Here is a 27,394-nt window from a genome sequence, read left to right as displayed (position 1 = left end):
GGCTAAGCAAGTTTGTCCTGACATTTAAGATGAAAGTGACCAGCCATACTCATCCCTGAGTGGCATAATGTGAGCAATAAACCCCAACCACCCCTTGGATATAAACCTACACGGGCTCAATCCGACTGGAGCGACTTAATTACCCACTAAACCACCAGGTACCATAATCTGGTCATACGGTTACCACTCAGCGCAGTAAATGGTTTCCGGGTGTACAGGAAACCATTTGGCTTGTCATTAAGTGTAGAGTCACTCACAGGCAGAAAGAAGAGGAAAGAATGAAGGAAAGAAAGACAGAAGAGGAAGGAAGGATGAGAGGAAAGGGCAGAAACCCAAAGCAGCACTACATCGAGTCAGTGGATGGTGAGAGCCATAACCTACCACCACAAATAAACTCGTTATATCATTCACAGTCAAATCAGAGTTAATCTGCTTTTTAAAATGGTGTGTAATAACAAATAACTGTTAGGGGACATGTTTATCCTGTAGCTACAGTAGAATAGTAAATTTAGTGCGGCTAAATTTCGACAAGTTGACTTTTGAAGGCACACCATACATCTGCTTGCCAACAATTTTCAACAGGTTGAAGGAACTAATTCATGTTACACTCACATAGTAGTCATATTTATGTTGAAATTTCACCATTCAAAATTAAGTAAAGAAAAGAGAGAAACGGAATGAGTTGCATCATTAATGGTGTGTACTGCATCAGTTGTTCATGTGGTCAAGGAAGAGGTCTCGTGGGTCAAGAATGCAGGGGGTGACGCTCCATCCCAATATAGCCCTGCCAATACAACACATAAAGAGTAGCATCTCATCTCACACATTATATAGGGTAACATTAAAACTGGGTGGGGTAGACACTGAGTGAATGGTTGAGCAGGTATCAGCTATGTTCACTGAGTATCCTTTCTGTTAAAAATAAAGACTCCGTCCCACGTAGCCATTGCCAAAACAACCCGTGAACCAATGTATATTTAACATTAAAATATTTACAGGCAATATATCATTGAAAAATAATGTAAAAATGTGAACAATTGTGCAGGCACTGGGTATATGCATTGTGTGTACGTTCTTTTACAGCAAAATGTATTGATGTGCTATCAGACACTGAGCAGGATGAACCATCCTAACCTAGTGAGTAATGACTACTTTCAAGAGAGTACGAACAAAAAATTGACTGCGTTATCCAGCACATGCTTCACAATTATGCAGAGCGCCTGACTCGAGACCGAAGTCATGAGTTCATGCTGTGCCCGGGTAAGCTGCCTTGCCGGGAGAGCTAGCACTCTCCTGTCAACTTGCTAGCTGTAGCAGCTGTGGCTCAGCGGGTTAGAGCGCTCTGACCGAAGGGTTAGAGAAGTGGTCATCAACCTTTATGAGTCCATGGCCCATTTCTGGCATTCCCAAATACTGTACTCATGGCCCACTGCCCTTCAGATTTAGAATAGGACTGGCTGAGCCTGAGCGAGCTGTCAGCAAACTGTGACCCTGACATGTACTGGACAGAAATAATCCTGTCCTACACACGTCAAGGCACCAAAGGTTCTCTCTCCCTCTCTCTTATTATACAGTACTGTAATTCACCGGGTCGGTCAGGATCACTTGATGGTCGTGATCATCAGCTTTTTACCCTCCCGGAAGGGAGCTGAGAGCTCATATAGTCCGATCTAAGGGCAAGGCTGTGACCTTCACACATGCACACACCCGTCCCCTTGCTCAAGGGGGACAGTAACCACCCACTTCGTCAGTGAAACTTTTCGCAACCTGAGCGAGGCGCGAACTCCCGTCCACCAGTTGGCAAGCGAGAGCGTTACCACTGCACCAGCGAGTGTGTGTGTGTGTGTGTATGCAGTATATATACATACAGTATATATATTTATGTGTGTATATATATATATATATATATATATATATATATATATATGGTGGGCCATGGACATTTACTAGGATAGAAATAAATAAATAAAAAATTTATATATTAATATTTTTTTATTCCTTTACTTTTTCATTTTACCTACCTAGTATACGTCCATTGCCCACATGAGAGCCAGCCCATGGCCCACAAGTTGAAGATCACTGGGTTAGAGGCTCGAGTCCACCCAAGGATCATTGGTAGACATCAGGAGGGGCATCCGGTTATAAAGTGCTCCATACTCAAAAACCAAAGTCCTCTAATCAGGGACAATGCCTTAGCCCTTATCAAAAAAACAGGACATGGGAGGGGGAGAGAGAGAGAGAGAGAGAGAGAGAGAGAGAGACAGAGACAGAGAGAGAGAGAGAAAGAGAAACATAACTAAAACGTATGAGAGGCAACGATACCACCATGCGCCCTGGCGATCAGATAAAAGTTGCAGCTGGGAGGTGCCTGTATGCCCCAGCTGAGCTACTCATTCCAGCTTAAATATTTTATATACTTTTAATAATACCACAACATGGCAACTTGAATATGTTGTTATTAATAACCCAATGGCAACTACTTTACTCACATACATACATACATAAATCATCTAATCCTGTGTTGCCCCAGGAGAAATGTAGGAGCTTGGGGCTAGGCAAGTTGGTCCTGACATTTTAGATGACAGTGACCAGCCTCACTCATCCATGAGTGGCATAACATGAGCAATAAACCCCAACCACCCCATGGATATAAACCGCCACAGGCTCAACTGGTTGGAGTGCCTTAATTACCCATTTAACCACAAGGCACAATAGTTTGGTTATGTGGTAACCACCCAGCATAGTAAATGGTTTCCTGGTGTACAGGAAACCATATGGCCTGTCACCCGTTGACAGAAGGAAAATGAAGGAAAGACGGATATAAGAGAAAGTAACGAAGGAAGGAAAGAAGGAAGGAAGGAAGGGAGGAAAGGGCAGCCACTCGAGAGCAGCACTACATCGAGTGAGTGGATGGTGAGCGTCCCCACCTACCACCGAGGCATGATAATATATATTGGAAGGGAGGCAGTGGAAATGATATGTTATAATTCTGTTCCCTTTGTTTTCATCTTCAAAGGAGGGAGAAAAAATTAAATAAGCAGAAAAAGCCTTTATTTTCCTTAAGCTGTCACCTATCACTCGTAGCGCCAACTTATTTTTCTCACTTAACCCGCCCCATCCCGACGTTTTCTGGGCAGTGGTACGCCCCAGTCCTGACATTATTGGACCTTTTTTTGGGGGGGGGGCTCAAACATCCGCTTTTGGTAAGAAACATCGAAAATTCATAGAGAAATCGCTCACCTGAGGTTTAAAATACTCGATCCAGGTACGAGTACCTCCTTACCTTACTGGGTTTTCTAACAGGCTGGCACCAAAGAAAACGTGTTCTATGGGAGGATAACTATTCCACACCACTCCTAAACGGTATTTATTTATTTACTTGGTACGAATTTATATGTAGTACATGAGTATATTGGTTTTCAAACAGTAATACAGGCATTATAAGCATTGTTTCACTCACTAACTCATCACCAATTGTGACCTTTTTTTTCCCACATTACCTGATCATCATTTCTGACTGTTTCTTCCTCTAATGCTATGTAAACTTTGTCCTCCACATTGTCATCGATTGGGGAATCACTCTGGCCCTGAATGTCTTTATTGGCTAGGTTACTGGTAACAGGAGAATTGCCGAGACAATGGCGTGCAGGGGGGGGGGGGAGACGTTATGCGGTGTAAGGCACTGTCCTTGCTTGGCATCTTGTAGAGGAATAGAGGAAGGTGTCCCGTGTATACGTGCCAAAAATCACTCGCGAAAATTGAAAATTGTGCAAATTAGGGACTTTGCAATGTTACCGCGTTAATTCACGTCGCCGGGACATGAGTGCACATCATGTGCGGATGTTAATTCACGTCGCCGGGACAGCGCGGGTTAAGAAGTCCATTTAGGTTTGGATGACTTAAATTCATGAGGTTTTTACTTTACCAAATGGTGTCTATATTTGAGATTCTACTGTAGTTACAACCCTCATTAAATACTTTACCAGTTTCACCACAACAACTGTGAAGCAAACCTTACATGCTCACTTGCAAAGTACCTAGAAAGATGCAAGTAAAGGAGAAAGTTTTTTTTTTCTTCAACTGGGACAATAAGTCAGGATAAAGGAATACACTGCTGGTGCTGGAAATATTTAAGGCTATTTTTTTTTTTAATTATCAGAAATATTCAAAATTATCAAATTCATAAAATGTCATGAGCAGTATGTATGAGGGGGTTAGGGCTGCAGTGCGTGTGGATAGTGAACTGAGTGAATTTTTCTATTTGAATGCTGGACTGAAATAAGGATTTGCCATGTCTCCATGGTTGTTCAATCTGTATATGGATGGGGTTATAAAAGAGAGACAAGGTAGGGCACTGGATGTTGAAGCAGTCCTGATGAGAGAGGGCAGTGTTTGGAAACTCCCTGTACTGTTGTTTGCAGATGATACTGTACTGTTAAGTGAAGACGAAGGGGAACAGCAAGGCTTGGTGAATGAGTTCGGAAGTGCGTGTAAGAAACGAAATTTAAAGGTGAATGTAGTGGTGAGAAAAGTTATGGCCTTCAAGAGAAATCAAGTCACTAGATGTACAGTGAGGTTGGGTGATGCGGAAATGGAAAATGTAAGTGAATTTAAGTACCTGGGTAGTGTGATGAGTAAGGATGGAAGTTTGGAGGGTGAAGTGCTTGAAAGGGTACTACAAGGAAGAAAGGTTGCTGGTTTTTTAAAACCAGTCACAAGAAGCAGGGAAGTAAGCATGGAAGTGAAAAAGTCGCTGCATGACAGTATTGTGATACCAACTCTACTGTATGAAAGTGAAGCTTGGACCTTGTTGAAAGGACACAAGTCAAGTGTGAGAACAGAGGAAATGAGGTTTCTGACAGAAGCACGTGGAGTTACATGCAGAGAAAGACTGACAAATAAGGAAGTGAAGGAGTTTTGTGGTGTGGATGTGAATGTGACAGAAAGCATTAGGAGAAATACACGGCACTGGTTTGGACATGAGGAGAGGACGGAGAGCGAGAAAATAGCAAGGAGAGTGTGAGTAAGGTGGAGGCCAAGGATAAGATGGAGGGATGAAGTGGAGAGGTAGATGAGAGAGGGGGATCTAAAATGGGAGCAGGGCAGTGAAACAGCAGGGGACAGGGCAACATGGAGGCAATTTGTTTGTGGCCATCAATTACAGGATTAAGGCGCCTGGCAATACATAGAGAGATATTAATTTTCATATTTGCAAAGGCTCAGTCTGATTTGAGTGCCTTCATTACCCACTAAACCACCAGGCGCCAAAATTTGGTTATATGGTTACCACCCAGCGTAGTAAATGGTTTCCTGGTGTACAGGAAATCATTTGGCTTGTCACTCAGTGTAGAGTCACCGACAGGCAGAAGGAAGAGGTAAGAATGAAGGAATGAAAGACAGAAGAGAGAGTGTAAAGTCACCCGTAGGCAGAAAGACGAGGAAAGACTGAAGGAAAGAAAAACAGAAGAGGATGGATGGAAAGAAGGATAGAGGAGAGGAAAGGGCAGACACCTGAAAGCAGCACTACATCAAGTGAGTGGATGATGAGCGCCCTCACCTACCACAAATGCATTTGTATTTCTCATAAAGTGAAGCAAAGAAAAGATTTTATGAAGTAACTATTCATTTTGCCTCAGCTAGTCTTGGTTACACCACCAACAGGACTTCAGTTATCCAGGAGTATTGGGAAAAGACATTTGGAGGCAGAAGGAACTCTGCAGGCGAGAGAATACAATTATAAACCTTTGGCATGTGGCTGTATGGAGGGAAGAGGGATATGCGAAGTCACAAGAGGGTTAACCTGGAGACACTTCTCCCATGATCACCCTATCAGGCTTTGGCCAGATAACTTTATCCCCTAACTTTATTCAACTGTCTAATGGAGGGAAGATATTAAGACTATTCAACTCTTCCAACACTTCAAGCCTCTCATAAGCAATATCAAACAGATAGCAGAAAAAAAAATAAAAAATCATAGTGAAATGGTTACGCAAAAACACAGGCAGTATAGAATGGTAAAATGAATATAAAAACCAACAAATACAGAATACTAAGTGTTTTAACTGGACACTGAGGTTACACTTAATGATTACAGAAAGTATTCTGTTCATCTCATCATTACTGTAAGAACTCCTGAATTCAAGGATGCTACTCCATCTCTTCATCAGAATTTGTTTAAGACAGTCCAATTATTGAATTTAGGATAATATAAACTGGGTGCTATGGTACACTATGGCTCTACGGCCACCTCATGCCACTGAGCCACACAGCATTTTGGTACATATCCTCAATGTCAAATGTGAGTGAACTGCTGCTGTGCTGGTTATAACTGACATATAAATTTATAAAATACCGGTATCAACTATGAACTCCATTATGCCAATGAAAATTAATAACTATTAAAATTTTCTATACAATGGATGCATTTGAGGATTACTGTATATTCCAGTACCATCAGATAAATTTGTTCATAGAAGAAAAACTCTTAACTGGTAAAAGAAGAAGAAAATTAACAAAACAATAACCTGATGAAGAGAGAGCTGTGCTGAGGAGGTCTGGCTTAGGTTTGAGGTCAGGCTGGGGTCCACCGAGGAGGGACTGCAAACTGATCCCTGAGCTGCTGGCCCCCAGAGAGGAGAGTTCTCCCAGCCCACGGCCACTGCTGCTGCTCCCCTCTCCTTCCTTCTTCACTGGGTTTTCCTCCCCCTTTAACACACCGATGTTTGTACCTCCACCTGAAAACAGAAGTAAGCCCACTTTAAACAGACTCTCAAGGAATAAATATTAATAATTTTGTTTAAGACTCTAGCTTCAAAGCCTTAGCCACTCTCAGAAAGGCAGCTTACCATCTACAACATACATGTGTCAAACCTTCCACAATCCTTCTCATTTACAATGTCATATGCTTTTTCCAGATTGATAAATGTCATAAACACCTTAAAGTCCTCCTCACAAGCCTTCTCCACTATTTGTCTTACTGAAAATATTTGATCCACACATTCTATACCACTCGTAATGCTACACTGTTCATCACTCACCAGGACTGCAAGGCCTGGTGGATAAGTTTGGGAGAGTACCATGAAACGGAATCTAAAGGTGAATGTGGGGAAGAGTAAAGTTATGGTCTTCTTGAGAAATGAAGTCAGTGAATGTACAGTGAGGCTGGACGAGGAGAAAATGGAAAATGTGAGTGGGTTTAAGTACTTGGGTAGTATGATGAGTAAGGATGGAAGTTTAGAGGGTGAAGTGCTTGAAAGGGTACAACAAGGAAGAAAGGTTGCTGGTTCCTTGAAAGCAGTGATAAGAAACAGGGAAGTGAGCATGGAAGTGAAAAAGTTAATACATGACAGTACTGTGATACCAACTCTAATGTATGGAAGTGAAACCTGGACCTTGTTGGAGAGACAGAAGTCAAGAGTGAGAGCAGTGGAAATGAGTTATTTGAAAGGAGCATGTGGAGTCACATGGCGAGACAGACTGACAAATGTGGAAGTGATGGAGTGTTGGGAGAAACATACTGAGGTGGTCTGACCATGTGGAGAGATTGGAGAGTAAGAGACTGCTGAGGAAAGTGTACTGTATGTGAGTGAGGTGGAGGCAGGGAGAGGCCAAGGATAAGATGGAGGGATGAAGTGGATAGGTATATGAAAGAGGGGGGTGTGCGCTGGAAGCAGGGCAGTTGAATGGTGGGGGACAGGGCGACATGGAGGTGACCTGTTTGTGGCCACCCCTTACGGGATTTAGGCGTCTGGCAATAGATAGATAGACCTGTCCTACCACACTCAATAAACTTAAGCCACGATAATTCTTGCACTCACTTCACTCACCTTTCTTTTGTACAGGGGTACAATCACAGCCTTTTTTCTGCTCTGCTGGCACAGTTTCACTCATCCATGCCTTCTTACATATCTCCAACAAGAACTTCATTCTACTCTCTCCACTACACTTAATCATCTCTGGATACACCTCATCAACCAGCTGCTTTCCCATTTTTCAGCCACTTCACAGCGCTGTTCACCTGTGCAAGTGTCACGTTTCCTATCACCGCATTCCTTTTCTGCACACCCCTAAAATCAATTATGTTTACAGCGACTCTCCTCTCTCTATTCCCATTCGTCAGGCTGTCAAAATATTCTTTCCAGCTGGTCCTTACTGCATCCCCACAGGTTAATAATCTACCACTTACTTACTTCAGACTTTCACATTTGTTTCTGCTGTCATTTCAACATTTCTGCACCTCTTTCCAGAATAACTTCCTATTTTCAGAGTAATTTGCATTCACTTTTCTTCTTGGATCATCACTTCCCTCCTTCTTTTTCCTCTTCACTAGTCTCTTTAAGTGCTTCCTGCTTTCAGTTTATTCAGTTCTTATTTCAAATGAACCCCTGTTCTACAACCACTCTGGCCACTTCTTCCTCTTTTCCTCCACTGCTCTCTTAACCTCTTCATCCCACCATGCCGCACCTTTCTTCGTTGTTACTCTTGCCACACCACACATTGCTTTAGCATTCCTAACTAAGCAATCCCTATGTGAATTCCACAGGCTGTCCAGATCCATTTTATTCCAATTCACTGATCCCAACTCCTCCTGTTCACATCTGTTCATTAAATACTGTAGTATTCTCTATAAAACTGTTTCCTACCACTTATTAGTTATTAACCTTCAATGACATAAAACATAATGAGAATATTTGCTTCAACACCATTCAAAAGTTCAGCCAATCACATTCCACCTGACAGGAGGCTCTAGGTTCTGAGTGATTCATTCATAAAGATACATGGGCTTACTACAGGGAACTGCCAGATGTCTCCATATACCCCAGTATTTTTCTCGAACTTTCTACTTGCCAAACTGTATATGACGTGGGAACTACTGTTTGATGCACTGGATTTGTTCCCCTTCAGATGCAATACAGTACTAACTTTTTACAGTTCCAGGTACAGTAGGTGAGACATACAGTAATACTACAACAGAAATGGTTCTCTGAAGTCTGCAAGACATTGTTAAAAACTCCACTTTCTTTCTTCAGCCCTTTCAAAATTCTATTGACTTACAAGGTACAACAAAGGAGATTTACTACTGTGCACTGTACTTTGATATTCTGTACCATACATTCTATTACTCATACCATCTTGATGTTAAGTACCACATAACCTGTACCAATAAGAACACAGCATTATGACAAGTCTTACTTTATCAGCCAACGTAATCACTCAAATCCCTACCAGGTACATTCATGTTGTCAGGGTCCTCCTCGTCATCCCACTCGTCTGAATCACTGCTCTCACTCTCTTCTTTGTATTTGCCATGCTGCCGAGAGGCCTGGAGTGGAAAGCAACAATAATATTAGTTATGACAAGACTAAGATGAAAGATCACTTAAGAAAATATGGAATGAAAAATACAAAATAGACCACTACATCTCAACATGCTAAAGCCAAGCAAAAATTCAATGGCACTACAAATGAGAGAGAAAGAGAGAGAGAGAGAGAGAGAAACTTATAGAATAACAGAATACAAACTAAACCCAACACAATATATCATCATTACCATCACTCTGCCTCTTACATTACAGTACTGTTTATGAATACTTTGCCCCTTTAAGACCAATGTCAGAAGCTGCTTGTCCCATCCCAACTCTGCCATTTCTGTGCGTGTGTGTAGGGGGGGGATACCTCCTGGATTTCAAACTACTGTACTGCAGTTTAAAGACGAGGTTATGAGAGGTCAAAGGAAGAGCTGCAGAAAGGAGAGAATTTGGTACTGAAGGGTAAGTAATGGAACAAAGTATTTCATGTCTAACACAGGACATGCAGATGAAGCTGTAGTGTTTTTGTAGATACAGTAATATAGACGTTGTTGAAAGGGAAAGTACCTTAAGGTGTAATGTGTTGATAAATTGTGACGGCAGGAGATGGAGAAATTAAACACAATACACAGATGAAGTGACAGGAAAGAAAAGTAAACTATTTAACACTCCTTCACTTATATAGGGGTGAAGGAGTGTTAAACAGTTATATGGTTGTGCTATGAAGACCTGATAAAAATCTGAGGTTTGAATGCAGAGGTTGCACAAAGATTTGCACCTTTAGGGGTTAAGGAATGTTTGTGTGATGCAGCTGGATAGAAAAAAACATGCAATAAACATGAATGGTTAGGGAGTCTGTGGATCAAAGAGAAAATGACTACTTATAATATGAGAATAATGAGAAAACATATGTGAAGAGGGTAGTAAAAGGAGTACCAGTATATACAATTAATACTGAAGGTAGATGGAAGCATGGAATGTAAAGAAAGTAGGTGGATATGGTAAGTGAAAATGTGAATAGGTAAGGTATGCAAAATGTGGCAGCAAAGGCCACACAAGAGAAATCAGTGAATTATCTGAAGTACTGTATCTATGAACATGCACAAGACATGGGTTTAACCACCAATTTTATCTTTGCAGCCTGACAGAATGATCACAACCTCTCCAGCAACACAAAGCATACTGTGCATGGATTAAACAGCCCATCTGGTGAACCCAAGAATTCTGAAGACCTGAATTATAAGTGAATCTATGTTTGGCCAACTTGTAAGCTCCAATATCCCTACTCCTCGGGTCTGTCTAACCCATGTATTATTGAGAAAGGAGATTAAAATGATGTTAAAAATGCTCTTGCAGTCCTCCTCACATGTTTTCTTTACTATCTGCTTTACTGCAAATATCTAAAAAAAAAAAAAGAAAAAAAAAAAAAAAAAATGTTCTGATATTGTCAAAACACCTGCCATCATATCCTTCAACCCATTCACACCTTTCTTTACATGTGCTTAGCAAACATTCCAACGCACCACATCCTTCTTTGTGCTACTGCAAACCCAATCTGTTCACGATCACCATGCTCTCACTATTCTCATTCATCAGTTTCTACCAGACCCTTCCCAGGGACCAGGTAAGAAATGCCTATGTCACAGACTAGCAGAGTTACTGTCTTCCTGAGGTGCCAGGAATCTCACATCATCCAGCCCAGCATCCAGCACCATACACCAATCCAAGGTGCTCCACCATGGGATTTGTTCTCTATTGTAAGGTCAGCTAAGTGTTGAAATTGAAAATCATGTCTTGATCTGCTGGAAAAGCACAAAGGAGCTTAAAATCTACTGAACTGATTATGAAAGGAGGTATTTGTTCCTAAGTTTTGCTCTAGGATGCACAGTTTTTGAGATATTAAGATTTTTCGATAATTCCATAATTTCACGGATTCAACTCTATCCTGAAAGCATGAAAACCTCCAAGTATTGCTCCCTTTTCCTGCAAGGAAGAAGCCCACAAGACTGTTCCCTCCAAGAAAAAATAAAAACATGATAAAGAAAGCAAAATTCAAGATCCATTCACTTTAAGATGCCTAGACATACTGCATTTACAAGAGTGGAGGTCAAAGGTAGTAGTAAATACAGAATGAGGAAGAGAGTTCCAGAGCTGACCTGTTGCATTAATAAAGGACTGGAAGTAACAGTTAATTCTTGCATTACAGAATTGGATAGAAAAGGGATAAATTTGCTGCTAGACAGGTGCTATAGGCCTGCCATAGTGGTTAAGTGATGCAAGCATTCCATTCAGAGGAGCTTTGACCACTGAAGCAGCAACAGGAAAACAGATAAGGATGTAACAATACAGGGAAGAGACAAAGGTTGAAGGGAGCCAGTAAGACGAGGAGAGCAAATGAGATAAAAAGCCTTTGACTCCACTTTGCTGAGAAGGGCTGTATATGGGAAGCCTCCCCACCATGTGAGTTGTTCTCTACACAGGTACAAATGAAACCCATGTATAAAGTCAACAACTGTGTACAGGAAAGAAGGCATGGAGTTGACTTAGCACTGATCTCTTGGGATCAGATTTTACAAGAGAGGTAATATGATCTTTCCACAATAAATTCCAAGAGAATGAAACCCCAATTATGTTCAAAGACGATGCACGGCTGAGTTGGATATTGTTAAAAATCAGAGGATAATCCTGTACAGTAATCCCTCCAAGATCTGGCATAAAAGAGCCAAAGGCATATCTGGGACTTTGAAAAATTGCCCCTGGACAGGTACTTATAGACCCAACTTTGAAAGCCACCTAAATAACCCCATACTGGACATGCACAGCACCTATTTAAGACCCTATGCACACAAGTAATGGAGAGAAACCATGAAATAAATGAAAAGGAATCAGAGAATGAGAAATCAGGAGTATGGAAAATATTTAGCAGTATACAGGGTACTTACAACACGTCTGTGGCCGTCACGAAGATTAACCCGCTCCTCTATGGCTCAGACAGTGGTGAAGGTACACTTGAAGCATGTACAGTAATCCAGTGTTGTGATGCGCTTAATCCTTTGCGCTGTGTATTATATTTTTAACACTGCACATTCTGTTCTTACTTCAGCCACGCCAGTTGCAACATGCCAGTGTTGCACTCTGCACTTAATTCTTTGCACTCTGAACTGTAATTTCTTAACAATGCATAATGCTGTAAATTCCCATGTGGTCTTGTGGCGAGGTATTGCTGTTTATTCACAAAAATGAGCATGTGGGCAGCCATGGCAAAAAGCATATAGTCACGATGGTAGGTAGGTAGGAACTTGGGAGGAAGCAGGGGTGCTCAAGTGGACATCGGAGGAACTAAACGTCAAAACACAGCTGTTCGTCACTGCACAGCAAATTTAAAGTAAGGATGAACACATACCGGCTTGTGTGTGTGTGTGTGTGTGTGTGTCCAAGGACCTGAGCCCAAAATGTCCATGGCTTGGGTGTCCGGGTCTTAAAGAGATTACTGTAGTAGATTTTTATAAGTTGAAAGATGTAAGAATGGAATTTTTTTATGCAATAACACAAAATTACTTTTACCTGAATCAGAGATATGAGCTAAGTCAGACAGTAAGTGTGCCATAGCCTCATCCTTTGTTTACTGAAGTAACTGCTGAGACGGACACTGCGGGAAGTGGATGGAAAGGTGCAGGGTGGAGTCATCAGCGTATGAGTTACATGTACACTCGCTCCAGAAAGTATCGGTGCACTGTGGGTCCGATGCCATCCAGAATGATTCGACCATGTGGCGGTGACAGCCCGTTAATACCTGTATATATTATAACAATTACGGCCATTCCATACTCATTATGAAGGACTCAAGAGGTATCTGATATGGCAGTCATCTATCGTCTGAGAAGCCTGCATGTGTGAGGACAACCTCAGTTTCAAGTTTCTTTTGTTCTGTGTGTCATAACATTTAACACATATTCTGCACCAATACTTTCTGGAGCGAGTGTACAGCTTACATCACTGATGAACAGAAGGAAGAGAGTTAGTGATAGGAGAGAACCCTGAAGAACACCACTACTGATATGCAGTGTGTCCCTGAGTGCAAGGCCAGGGGAGCTAGGTTTACGATGGAAGAGTTGAGATGTAGGATGGGACTGGAGTGTATTTTGGTGTTGAGATGAGAAGTGGTAGATTGAGATGGTTAAGGCATGTGGAGAGGATGGGGGATGATAACTGGATGCAGAAAGTGAGAAGTATTAATGTTGGGGGTAGGGCAGTGAGAGTTAGACCGAAAAAGACCTGGGACAAGGTCATTGAGTGTGACCTCAGGGTTAAGGGACTAAATAGGGAAGCTGCCAGAGACTGAGCAGCATGGACAGCCACCATTAGGTGGCCAAGGCCGATGCATGCAAGCATGCTGGAGCCTATGAAAACGATACAGTGCACTCAATGGTTTTGCAGAATGTACTTTAGCTAATAGTTGTTTCACGATGCAAAGGAATGATCCCTTGCAAGGAGTCCCATGATTTTACTGAGAGTTTCATGAACCCCACCGGCAAGTGATCGCATGCATATGCATCTCCTCAGTCACTTGTTAACGGCCACCGCCTCCATGTTTACAATGCCATATCCTGCGACACTTCATGTTGTTGTGATCTCACCTCACAGGACATTCTCACTTGAGTCTATAGTTCGCGTGCTGTGTAATGTGTTTCACAATTGCACAATGGGTGACCGCAGTGCTGAGACTTCCACGATGAGCAAGGGTACCCGGGAATACTGTAAAGGTGTGAGTAAGAAGAAATATTCTCTGGAAGACAAGCATGGTAAACTAGCCATGCTGGACAATGGTGTTAGAACATGTAATGTGAAGAGTTTTAACTGACCAGAATCAACAGTACATTCAACTAAAAAGAACCATGATGCAGTGAGTGGTAGTGGTGGCAGGAAGCAGTTAGGGGGCTGGTGGAAACTAACCACCGCTCCCAGCCTTGGAACTCATCTTCAAGCCTCATCATGCAGTTCAGCGTATGCATCAATGTTAGTAAAGTCTTTATTATTATGGTTCAGTAATATATGTCTGATTAACTGTATGTAATTTATAGCATGGGTACTGTGTCATTAATAGGCAAATAAGGGGGAATGAGGTGGAATGAGGTGACTCAGAAACCAATTACCATCTGTTACATGCAATCATTTCATGAAACTAAGTTTCGTAAAACTCATACGTATACTTTGCAGGTCATCATCATCATGATCATGACCTGCAAAGTATATGCACGAGTTTTGTGAAATTTAGTTTCATGAAGTGATTGTTTACCAATTAGGCGTGAAACTAGTGAGTGAACTGTACTTATTAAATGCTTCCTCTCTCTCCCAAGACAATCTTAGGTAAGGAAGATGGCTTATCTAGTTCCTTGTCTTTTTCAGTCTTACCTCTTGCAACCCTAACCACAATATTCACACCTCTCACCCTCCACACTCAGTTGTTATCTTCCACTCTTTCTACATGCCCTCTACACCTGCTAAACTAGAACCTACTAAAAATCAACAGTAAGCTCACCTTGGAACTGAAGTTTACTTTGTTCTATGTCTATTCCAACAACTACATTACAGGAAGACAATTATTAAATGAAACATACCCTGGCATTATGCAAAGATACTAATCTATGTGAAGAAATTGTGTTTATCTCACCCAAGATACAACTGTACAGCATCTTCAGAGTTCATGAACTTGGTAAAAATAGAAAGTCAGTGAAGTCTGCATTAATGGGATTCTGTACAGCTATAGCTACTGTCTAGTTCTACCTAGTCTGTTACATCATCCAAAATACAGTAAAGCTAATCACTATGTTAAACACATTCACTGATATTGTGTCATAATTACAAGGTACTAGTACCATACTGTTTACTTACTTCCTTTTCTTTTCCTTTGGAAGACTTGAAAAAAAAAAAAAAAAGCCAGTTAAACAAAAACAAAAAAACAAAAAAAATGTTATCTCCTCCAAGGTGTGACAGCCTGAGGATAGGGTACATTTAAGTGCAGATGACAAAACCTACTCCACTTGGTGGTATTACATGATTAATGAATAAATAAATAAATAACAAGTCACCTCTTGGTGATTGATCCCAAACATATTAAGGTTAGGTTATCACTTCAAGTGGGACATTTTAACCATTACACTGCATCACTTATTATTATCTATACCAGTAGTAAAGGTGACCACTACATGAATGCTGAAAAAGCCAATACAAAATACACATACAGTAGGTATATCTATCTGTTTACAGCCACACACCATAATCCCATATGAGGTGGCCATCTGTTTTTTGAGTTAGCTGTTTTACGGGGAGGGGCACTAACCCTCCACCAACCCACTTGTTGACACGTAGGGAACACATGTGATTTGGTTATATGGTTACCACCCTGCACTATAAATGGTTTCCTGACTTACAGGAAACCATTTAGCTTGTCACTCAATGTAGAGCCACCTGAAAAGGAAAGAAGAGTAATAATGGTGACAGGATGGAAGAAATAGGAAGAAAGGAGGGCAGACACAGAAAAAAATTTATAAAGGTGAAGGAAGAAGTAGGCAGCACATCAAGTAATTGGATATGCAAAAATTAACTGGTAGTAGTATACAGGTAGTAGTCTAATGACTGGAGTCACAGGATCTATCAATCTATCTATATCCAGATGCCTTAATCCCATAAAGGGTGGCCACAAACAAACTGCCTCGAAGTTGTCCTGTCCGTTGCCATTATGCTGCCCTCCCCCCCAGCCACATCCCTGTCTCCCATATATCTATCCACTCCACCCTCCATCTAATCTGCAGTCTCACCCTTCCTCATCCCCTATCCACATCACTCACATAAACTCTCCTTGTCAGTCTCTCACTCTCCATCTTCTCCACATGGCCAAACCACCGCAATGTATTTCTCCTAATGCTTTCTATCATATCCACATCCACACCACAACATTCCTTCACTTCCACATTCGTCATCATCCCTCCATGTAACTCCATTATGCTCTCTTAAATAACTCATTTCCACTGCCCTCACTCTTGGCTTGTGTCCTTCCAACAAGGTCCGAGTTTCGCATCTATACGTTACAGTGGATATCACAACATCATGCAGCAACTTTTTTACTTCACACTCACTTCCCTATGTCTTATCACTGCTTTCAATGAACCAGTGATCTTTCTACCCTGTTGTACCCCTTCAAGTACTTCATCCTTTAAACTACCATCCTTACTAATCACAATACCCAAGTACTTATATTAACAAACATTTTCCATTTCCTCATCATCCAGCCTCACTGTGCATTCAGTGACTTCCTTTCTCTTGAAGACCACAACTTTACTCTTCCCTACATTCACCTTTAGATTCTGCTTCTTACATACTCTTCCAAACTCATTCAACAAGTCTTGCAGTTTCCCTTCATCTTCACTTCACAATACAGTATCATCTGCAAACAACAGAAAAGGAATTTTCCAAATGCTGCACTCTCATTAGGGCCACTCCAACATCCACCACCCTACCATGTTCTTTTATAACCCCATTCATATACAGACTGAACAACCACGGAGACATGACACATTCCTGTTTCAATCTAACATGCAGACAGAAAAATTCATTCAGTTCACCATCCACACACACTGCAGCCCTACTGTCCTCATACACACTCTTCACAGCACTCAACAGCTCCTATTTACTCCATATGTTCTTAATAGTTTCCATATTCCTTGTCTATCCACTCTGTCAATTATGCTTTCTCCAAATCCATGAAGGCCACATACAACTTCTTTCCCTTCCCTAGAAACTTTTCCACTTAACACCTTAGGATGAATGTCTGATATACACAATCTCTTCCCTTCCTTAAACCTCCCAGTTCTTCTCCAATTAATTCCTCTATTTCCCTAACTCTGTCAATAAGTATCCTACCATAATTATACTGTTCTTTTCCAATTACACCTGGCAGACAGATGTCCCTATGATTACCACACACTCCTTTTTCCCTTTTTCCTTTGAACAGGGGAATAATTATACCTGGTTTCCAATCCTCGGGGACTCTACCTTTCTCCCAGGCAAATCTGCATATCCATTAAACTAGTATATTTCCCTCATGCTTCAGCAGTTCACAGCAGACCTCCATCAATTCCTGTGTCAGGACTAAAATATCATAACACAATGTATAATTGCTAGTGACGAACATATGTAATCTAGAGATTAGCTGAAAGTCATGCCTCGTCAGTCTCCCATTCTTCATCCTCTCCACATGGCCATACCACCTCCATCTACTTCTACAAACACTATCACAATCACATCCACACCATAATGCTCCTTCACTTCCTCAATTGTCTTTCTCTCTCCACATAACTCCATATGATCCTCTCAAATAACTCATTTTCACTGCTCTCACTCTTGGCTTGAATTCTTCCAACAAGGTCCAAGATTTGCTTCCATTAGTCACAGTAGGTAGCTACCACAATACTGTCATACTGCCACTTCCTTACCTCCAAGCTCTTACCACTGCTTTCAATGAACCAGCAACCTTTCCTCCCTGTTGTACCCTCTCAAGTACACCCACCGCAAATTGACTTAGAACCTACACACACAGAATTGGTATGGGAGAGTTGTCTGTCTTTGCTTTGTGTTTCCAACTCTACCAAGTGAATTTTGGAGGCAAGAAGTAACTGGTAATTCCTCTGGTGTTGGCGGGAGATGGTGAAACACTCAGCACTTCAGTGCTTGCCCAGAAGCGAGAGTGGAAGTGTATGTGTCCGAGCTTGCACCTCCCTCTTTTTTCATGTGCATTACTGTTTGCCCTGTTATTATCCTAGAGTCGAGTTGCCATGCCTGGAAAGTATTGCTCATGGGATGAGAGGGTTCGTATCATTGCACAGAGGCAAGATAATGTCCCTATCAACAGGATTTGTGAAAGTACTGGACGTGCAAAGTCGACTGTCATGATGATTCTTGCTGTCTGCCACCTGATGTCATACCAGAGCACAAGCATGGTGGTGGAATGAAGAGGACGACTTCCAGAGGTACAGGTACACTTCTGTAGAGGGAAGTAATCGAGAATACTCGACTGACAGCAGCAGAATGGAAGAGAATGCATCCCCAGCTGTTACAAGACCTCTCAATTCGAACTATCCAACACCACTTGCAGAAGGAGCTGGGTTTGCCAAGCCGCACTGCAGCCAAGAAACCGCTTCTCACTGACCACAAGAAGAACCAGCGCATTCAGTTTGCCAAGAAGTATGCACACCGGACATAGGACGAGTGGAGAAAAGTTGTTTTCTGATGAAAGCACATTTCAAGTGTTCCAGGTATGTTCTGCCAAGGTTCATCGCTCTGCCTCCTGTAGTCAATATGACCCTGCTTACACGGTGCCAACTATTAAGCACCCACAATCAGTAATGGTATGGGGATGTTTCTCAGGTGAAATGGGAGGGGGAGGCCTCTACTTTCTTCCTAAGAACTTGATGATGAATGGTGGCCGGTACATTCAAGTTCTGAAAGATTGTTTGTTAAACTTTTTTGCTATTCATGGGTGTGACTTTTTCAGGCACGATTCAGCTCCATGTCACAATTCAAGAAAGGAGACAAAATGGCTTAAGGATAATCGGACTGAGGTCCTCGACTGGCCTGGCAACAAGTCCAGATCTAAATTCGATGGAAAACTGTTGGGCAAAGATGAAGAAAATCATGGCAGAGAAGAAGACACCTAATCTGGACAACTTCAAGATTGAACTGACAAATGTTTGATGCAAAGAAATGTCCTTAGATTACTTTCGAGATCTAAGTGATTCCATGCCAGAATGCATCCAACTGGTACTGAAAAACATGGGAAACATGATTTCATATTAATGAATGGTATTTCATGAACAAACATTGTGATATGCTATGATTTCTGTGTTTTTCAATACCTTGTGGAGGGAGGTCCTAAGTCAATTTGTGGTAGCTGTACTTCATCCTTTAAACTTTCATCCTTACTCATTACATTGCCCAAGTACTTAAATGCACTCACATTTTCCTATTTTCTCACCATCCAGCCTCACTGTGTATTCAGTGACTCCATTTCTCTTGAAGACCATAACTTTACTCATCCCTTCATTCACCTTTAGATTCCATTTCCCACATACTCTTTCAAACTCATCCACCAAGCCTTGTAGTTCCCCACTGTATTCACTTAACAGTACAGTATCACCTGCAAAGTTAATTCGAGAAACAGAAGGAAGTTTGTATATTTTCATTTATTTCTACAATACCAACACAAGGTACTGTATTATGAAAGTACTGTACCTAGATGCCTGCAAAAGAAAAGATCAATCGCACATCAAGCAAGTAAAACCATGGCACTTAATTTGTTCTATGAATTTTTCACCCGCACGTTTTAACTTTCACCAGTCACATGACAATGTCAGGCTCTCTTTAAAGCAAAGTTCGTGCCCTACTTTAAATCTACCAAGACTAAGAAACAGCATTCGCAATCCTGTTTCACGTGAAGATTATACAGAGTAAGCATTTTATCAATGCCGACTTTTTGCTTTCAGAACATCACATTTTTAGTGGAAATAAAAGATTTAAGCTTTAAGTACCTTTTCAATGATCCATTAAGTGACACTATGATAATACTTCTGTCAATTTCAGCATTACTTGATACCCCGTAGTTCTCTAGATTTTTGTTGTCATAGATGTGGACGTCCAGTATTTTCATCAGACTAGACTATTGTTTTCATTGCTCAGAATGGGCTACTGAATATAGAGGTTGTCGCACGAGTTTTGTCATTAATATTATGTATGAAATACCTGGTAAATTATGTATATAAGGAATATTGCATTAGTTTTCCAATACATTTTTCTTTACTTACACAGTAAAGACAATATTCTATGAATAATAATACTGATTAATTGTGTATAACTATTGTAAAAAAAAACATATGTTTATGAAATTTTTTTCTTTGCTTTGAAAATCATCAATAACCATCACCCGAAGTTAATGACATTACTCAGGGGACACCATGTACAGTAACACGGATTTGCTACTGTGTAATCAACAGCATTTGGTACTGTTGTTTAAATTTTTTTATACTCAAGGTTCTTATCAGTAATGCCTTAGCCCAGTGGTTTCCAACCTTTACTAATTCTTGTCCCCCTCACTGAATGACACATTCCCTGTGCCCCCCTTCCTCAAATACTGTATTTTACTGGTATAGTTGGCACATGTCAATAAATATCACAGATTCTTAATCTTTGAAACTGTTTATATATTCATATAACTAGATTTCTTATTCATATCTGAAATATTTTCTCCATATTAAGAAATTACTGAATTCCATCATAATTCATAATTTTCAAACATAATTACCCTCTTTATCAAGCCTTCGCGCCCCCCCAGGCAGCCCTTCGTGCCCCCTGGGGGAGCACGCCCCGCAGGTTGGAAACCACTGCCTCAGCCTATGCCTTCCTTATCGCAAAGTTTGACAAGATAAAGTCTTTCAGATTGTGCTTCATAATTACGGTTAGACATGACAGAGTGAGGATTAGTTAGGATGCTTTTTTCCCCTTAGTTTTGGTTGGTTTTGTTTCTAAGCTTACCAGGTTACTGAAGGTCCCTAAACTGGGTACTGTCTTTGCTAATATAAATGAAGTATCAGTTTTATGCCAATTTCCACCCCCAAGAAGTTACCGCCTTTTTATATCTGTGTGCGTGTACGGATAGGCTGTGGTAAGGGGGCGTGGCCAGGGCGGGCCTGAGTAAAAGATGCCAATTAGTCAATCTCCTTGCGTCCCACATGCACACACTTCTCTTTATACACACCTTGGTTGACATACTACAAAGTAGTAGAAGGACTCATTTCCTTTGCTGCTACAAAAGTTCTTTGGCAATTTTACACTTACATTTCCCATTCTTCTTACAAGTGAAAAATCATTTCAATAGGTGAGTGTACACATCATCTTAACAGTAATAATATAGCCTTTAGATAATGGTAGGTGGTGGCAACCATCATCCATTCACTTGATGTAGTGCTGCCTACTTCCTCCTTAGCCTTTATCATTCTTTTTTTGTGCCTGCCATCCTCTCTTCCTATTTCTCCCATCTTTCCTGTCACTTCTTATTGCTTTTCTTTCCATTACAGGTGGCTTTACATTGAGTGACAAGCCAAATGGTTTCCTGTAAGCCAAAAAACCATTTACAGTGCTGGGTGGTAACCATATAACCAAACCATACGTGCTCCCTACGTGTCAACAAGTGGGTTGGTGGAGGGTTAGTGCCCCTCCCAGTAAAACAAATACCTCAAAGTCGAATGGCCACCCCTTACGGGATTATGGCATCTGGCAATACACAGATAGATAGGTAACAAATCTAAGCCTATCAAACAGACCTATATACAAAAGTAGCAATGTTTATAAAAAATTTCTTTAGATGACTGATGTAACTATTGCCAGACAGCTTAATCCCTTAAGAGGTGGCCACAAACAAATCGCCTCCATGTTGCCTTGTCTCCCGCCATTTCACTCCCCTGCTCTCAGCTCACACCCCCCTCTCTCACATACCTCTCCACTGTATGATGATTGAGATTTGGTAATGAGACAACCTTACCAGGCATAAGTCTAACCTAAGAACTGATTAACGGTATATAACAAATTTACCCTAATCCTTACTAGGCAAAAACAATATCTAAAAGGTTACAAAATTAGTTAATTAAATGCTTGGCAATGCTTAATGTCTTTTTTTTTTAAACCAGTAAAACAGAATGCGATGAGTATCTATGATTATTAATACTTCATCATTTTTCTGCTCATATACAGCATACAAAATTTCAGCTCTGCTTGTATGTTATAAATTTCTATAATATCGGCTATTATTACAATGAATTTATGTGACTAGATACATTATTTTGAAAAAAAAAAAGTAAAGCAGGTAAAATAGTGGGATTTTTCAAGTGGGTTTCACTGAAAAACCTCAGATGGGCAAAACTGGGTCATCCACTTGGGTGCCAACCCTGCCCATAAGTCAGGAAACCATTTATAATGCTGGGTGGTAACCACATAACCAATATAAACATGTTCCCTATGTGCCGACAAATGGGCTGGTGGAAGGTTAGTACCCCTCCCTGTAAAACAACTCAAGGACAAATGGATGCCTCTTACAGGATTATGGTGTCTGGCTATAGACTGATTTAAAATATATTTTTTAAAAGAGGTTCTGTCTCCTTGATGATTATCATATTAACTGACTTAACAGTTAATATCTGATTAGTTTTATAAATATGAAACATTCTACAGATAAGGTATCATAGACTAAAAACAGGTGGTGCTGCTGAACTTGGAAATTACCAACAACTGTTATATAACAAACAACTACAGTATTATTAACTTACATTATCTTACTACACATTATTTCCATCAAACAAACCCCCCATTCTAACATTAAACAATTGGTAACCCATGAAAATTACCTAAACTGTACCCCTGTGCCCTAGACTGCTTCGCACATTAACCATGGATTATTAGTCACCAACAGAATTTATAATTATGACGGTTAAACACCCCCAGAGGGCATGCTACAAAAAATAACAATAATGCTACACGTGGTGAGGAAAAACATCACAATTGCTGGAAGGCAATACGTATTTCACGCTCAAACTTCCGAGAAAAAAATGCTCGACTGCAATCGCTCAATGATTTATGCCCCTTACTGGCAAAGATCAATAAATAAATGGAAAATTAAACACATGGTTCGATTCCGCTCACCCTTACCATTGTTGAGGCAACCTTTTCACCAGCTTGGTCCTAACCAGTGGGGTGAAAAGTACATCTTCTTAAGACTTGTAAATGTTTTGTTTACATGCTCGGAATCCACATTGCAGCTACACCGCTGCTAAATTACATCCGCTATTCTAACTGTACTAAGGCCTATATTCACCATATCAGACTTTGTACAACAGCCTGGAACATTAAACTTCATGTACTGCTACCCTGTGATACTTAATCTTCCTAGAATGCTAATAAAATATTACTTACAGCTCTAGATGGACGCGGCATTACTCCCCTACCCTGCTTCAAAAATAAGTATAGAGGAGTGAGAGGAGGCCACCTTAGAGTCAGACCGCTCCCACGACCCCAGATTCAACCTTACGCATCGCAAGATAGGATTGGATCGCGTTCTTACCCACCAAGTAGTCGCGGAATCTTACTTAGTGCTATCGGATTGCCTAAAATCAGCAAAAGTTTATATAGTTTTCACGAGTAATGACACTCAAGCTCGGCGCAGAGTAGTTTCAGTATCTATGGAAAATGTCTGAGGATGGTGGAAGGCTGTATTCGGTTTTTTTAACTGTTAACAAAGGACCTACGTGTTTCAGGCTTGCTGCTTCACCTTGATAAGCAGTTTACCTGTAGGAGAGATCTTCGTGATGCCGCCGATCAGCTCAAAGTATTCTAATTTCTCTATCATCAATAATTCAGTTAGAAAAGAGGGAAGCTGCCCGGCATGTGACGTCACAGGTTCCCATTTTTTATCAAACTTTGGCGCGCAGGAACGTCGTCTTGCGATAACTAAAACTCTTGGGGAGATTCTCGATTTGTGTACGGACATGCAACCCTACATAATATCATGAACCTTTGTATAATATAGACATTCAGAGAAGGATTGACACACCAGGTTATTGATCCGCTGGCTAACCCCTTTACAGAGAACATTGGAATCCAGGGGGGTTGTCAGCGGGAGAAATTTGAAGTGTTTGCATTCGCTTGGGTTCATCTTGCTGTCTCTATCTCTTTCTCTTGTAAGAAATTGTAATTTTAATTAAAGCAACTTCATGTTTAACTGATGCCTTAAGGGATATATATCTGAGTATGTTCGAGAAACACATCATGAGGAAATCAGATTGGTATTGCAACTCTTCCCCCCAACTCCTCTTTACCCCTCCCGTCCCCTCTTACCTTTTCCCTCCACCTGCCCCTCCCTCCTTACCAATCTCCCCCCCACCTCTCTCCCACTCTGATATTTTTCCTCTCTCTCTCCGGATTCTACGCATTGTATTAAAGCCGTATTGTGTAAATCGAAACTGCAGATTTATGTACGAGTAGCAGTCTTTACTGTTTATCTACCTACATTTTTTTTTAAGTACCAATATTTCACTTATGGGCTATTCGGGCGGATCTTTGCCGTTTGATAGCCCACAGTTAGGCTAGAATCGTAGTAACTTTTGTTGTGGATAAGGTAATTGCATTGAATCAGTGTAAAACGTAAAAGGGTGAACCTGGAAAAGGGAAACAGAGTAGATAACCTTAGAGTCACTCATCCCTTTCCACGTCTACACATTATATGTACAGTATGGACGCTGACTATCGTGGTGAGGCTCCGACACGGGATCACGAGCTTTACCGCAGCTGTTAATGTCCTTGCAACGAGCCTAGTGGCAGCCGTGTAGGCCAGGGACAGTCTTGTCAACAGTGAGAAGCTGATACTGGGTGGCTGTGGTATACCAGGTGAAATACCCACTCCAACGGGGGGCCACGAACAGGGTGGCAAAACACGCAAGGAGGGACCACGGACAGGGTATCGAAACACCCACCCCGAGGGGAGACCACAGGGAGGCGCATAGAGCGCATGAAGGGCCCAGGCCACACGGGCGCCCTTCTTCCCCTCAACGGAGCCAGCCAGAGGAACGCCGCCCCGGCAGACCAGCACTCGCCAGGGTCGGAGTGGGAATTGATACCTCCACAGTCCCAGGTAGAACCGCGACGACGGCCACCGTCCGCGTTGGGGAGAAGTCGGCCACTGTACGCTTCTTCTACCACCTCCTGCAGGACCGCGGGAACAGCCACCGTCTGTGCCGGGGAAAGGTCGACCACCATATGTCCTTCACCTGCAGCCTCTGCTGGGAGCAGAACTACAGCAACAGCCACCATCCGCGCTGAGGAGAGATCGGCCACTGTCCATCTCTCGTCTGCAATCCCAGAGAAGGGCAGAACCGAGGCGATGGCCACTGTCCGTGCCAGGGAAGGATCGGCCACTGTCCGTCTCTCACCTGCTGTCCCAGGGGTAAGTGGAACCACAGCGACGGCCACTGTTTGCGCTGGATAGGGATTGGCCACTGTCCATCCCTCATCAGCTACCCCTGTGGCACCCCTCACAGAGGAGTCCCTTGCTTGCCTCACCCATCCAGAGGCCAAGCAGGACACCCTTCTCGCTCTCCCCACAGAGCCAGCCCCCCAGTGGAGTTGCAGCCAGAGAAGATTTGGAGTGGACCCATTGTAAGTCTGGGGATCCACTCCCTACAGCCAGCGTCCCTACATCGCCCCTCGCTGTCGGACTCCCAAAGGAAGGGACGCCGCAAGCAGCCCCTGACAGCAGCTTGACCCGAGTGAGACTGCAGCCCTGAGTCATCCAGGGGCACACCCAGGATTCCAGGGCGAGACCTTCCCATCCCCACCGTCGAGCAGTCCTCCTCCAGGAGCGGGCATAGAGAAGCGCACCTGCTCGCCCTGTTCAGCCCCAGTCCCAAGGGCTGACCTACTCACCTAGACCCCACCAGGGAAAGGCCTCCCTCTACACCACCTAGCAGCCCACTTTGGACGACCCAGCCCCTAGCAGTGGTCCCGTGCCCCCTGAGGGAAAGCATGCCTGATAGGACCCCTCCCACACCTGGATGACACCTGTAGTAGCCCAGTTGCCAGCAGCCCAACCTGAGTCCTCCTGTCTCATTGTGTGTTTAATTAGTACAGTGTATTATAACGATTATCTTTATGGCAATATACGTGTAAGGTTGATTGACCCGAGTTTTCATGCCCTGTTCCTCTAGTTGTATGCTCTAGACCAGGTCTTAAAGGGAACCCCACATTAGTCGCTTGTGTCCAAAGAACAAGGAGTTGGGCTTTGAACATGTAGCATAACACCAGGTAACTCGTGGTGAACCCGACACCATCCATGACACGTTTGCTCTTGGTTTTTGCCTTGGTCTGTGTCAGGCTCGGGGGAATGTGTATATCAACCTTAGGTCTCTTGGTGATCTATTTGGTGACGTCAGCCTTTTCATTTCCTTTCAGGACAACATGGCTATAGGGATCCGGTTTTGGGAGATGTGTTTGCCTTGTTCTTGCAGTTCCTATGGGCAATATAGAGGACATGAACAATGAGCTGGTTGTTATTATTAGGATGAATGTTAGTGTCGGAATGGCTGTGAGAGAGTGTGTGTGTGTATGATGCAATGTGACTGTTGTTATAGTTGAGTGCATGTTGGAGGGCCACTATAGCAACAAAAGATCAGTCTGTAAAGTGAAGGCACCATGCGAGAGCCTCCACGTACACTTGGACAATTACATATCTTGGCTGTCCGAGCAGTGTTGTTGAGGTCTATTGGACTATCAGCGTAATGCGTCAGAGTTCCACCGTGGTAGATGGAGTGCATGCTCTGGGGGGCCTGACGTATCTGAGCTGTTGATGTTGCCTTGGAACTTGTGGAATAAAACTGTACTGGTGGATGACTGGTGGTGACCATGGTGGAGTGATCGTATAGCTGGGGTGTGGTGTGTCTTCTCCCTTTTCAGTGATAAGGTCCTTGGTATGAACAGTTGAGATGGGTTCTGCTGCACATTGTGCTCAGAAGCTGCCCAACGACACAGCACAGCGGTAACTGTTTCATCAGGAAGAGATGGCCCGGGTCGATGTACCATTTTAGTAAGTATACAAGCTGTGCCTTACTGGATACGAATCCTTAAAGGGATAGTGACAGTTTCCTGCTGGAGGTTGTACAGTTTGGTACACATGGGGGCGCCCAGTTCAAGACGAAGAGCATTGTTTTGCACTGCCTCCTGTCTGGCTAAGGAGTGTTCACTGAGTGTTACAAGGCAGTGGGCAAAACAGTCAGTCAAGGACCTGACGGCATGGGTGTATTAGGTGCGAAGGACACTGTAGTTGGTACCTCCCTTCAGATAAGTGATGAATATCATGACTGGCAGTGGTCCTTGTAGCTACCCTTTCCTGCAGGTGTCTTACCTGTACATCGAAGGAATGTTTCTTGTTAAACCAGACACCTAGGTACTGGTGGCTGGGAACGCTGGAAGGAGATTGGGTGTTCAGGGTCTGGCTTT

General features: G+C 42.4%; 1 protein-coding gene across 1 annotated transcript in view; it reads right to left on the bottom strand.

The window, feature by feature from the left end:
- LOC145415127 (protein strawberry notch homolog 1-like) overlaps nt 1-23,344 on the bottom strand; it is a 204,372-nt gene extending 181,028 nt beyond the window's left edge. Inside the window, exons 1-4 of the mRNA XM_080284547.1 lie at nt 23,321-23,344; nt 15,200-15,223; nt 9,226-9,322; nt 6,525-6,734 (exon numbers count right to left, since the gene is read on the bottom strand). Of these exons, the coding sequence (XP_080140673.1) occupies nt 6,525-6,734; nt 9,226-9,322; nt 15,200-15,223; nt 23,321-23,341 (352 nt within the window). The 5' untranslated portion in view covers nt 23,342-23,344. The remainder of the gene's footprint in view (nt 1-6,524; nt 6,735-9,225; nt 9,323-15,199; nt 15,224-23,320) is intronic.
- Between the last annotated feature and the right edge of the window lie 4,050 nt (nt 23,345-27,394).

This window comes from Coenobita brevimanus, chromosome 101 (assembly GCF_032717465.1).
Source record: "Coenobita brevimanus isolate Jiangsu-jjx chromosome 101, ASM3271746v2, whole genome shotgun sequence".
NCBI lineage: Eukaryota > Metazoa > Arthropoda > Malacostraca > Decapoda > Coenobitidae > Coenobita > Coenobita brevimanus.
Note: the sequence above shows the minus strand (reverse complement) of the source record. Positions and strands in the feature narration are given on the sequence as shown.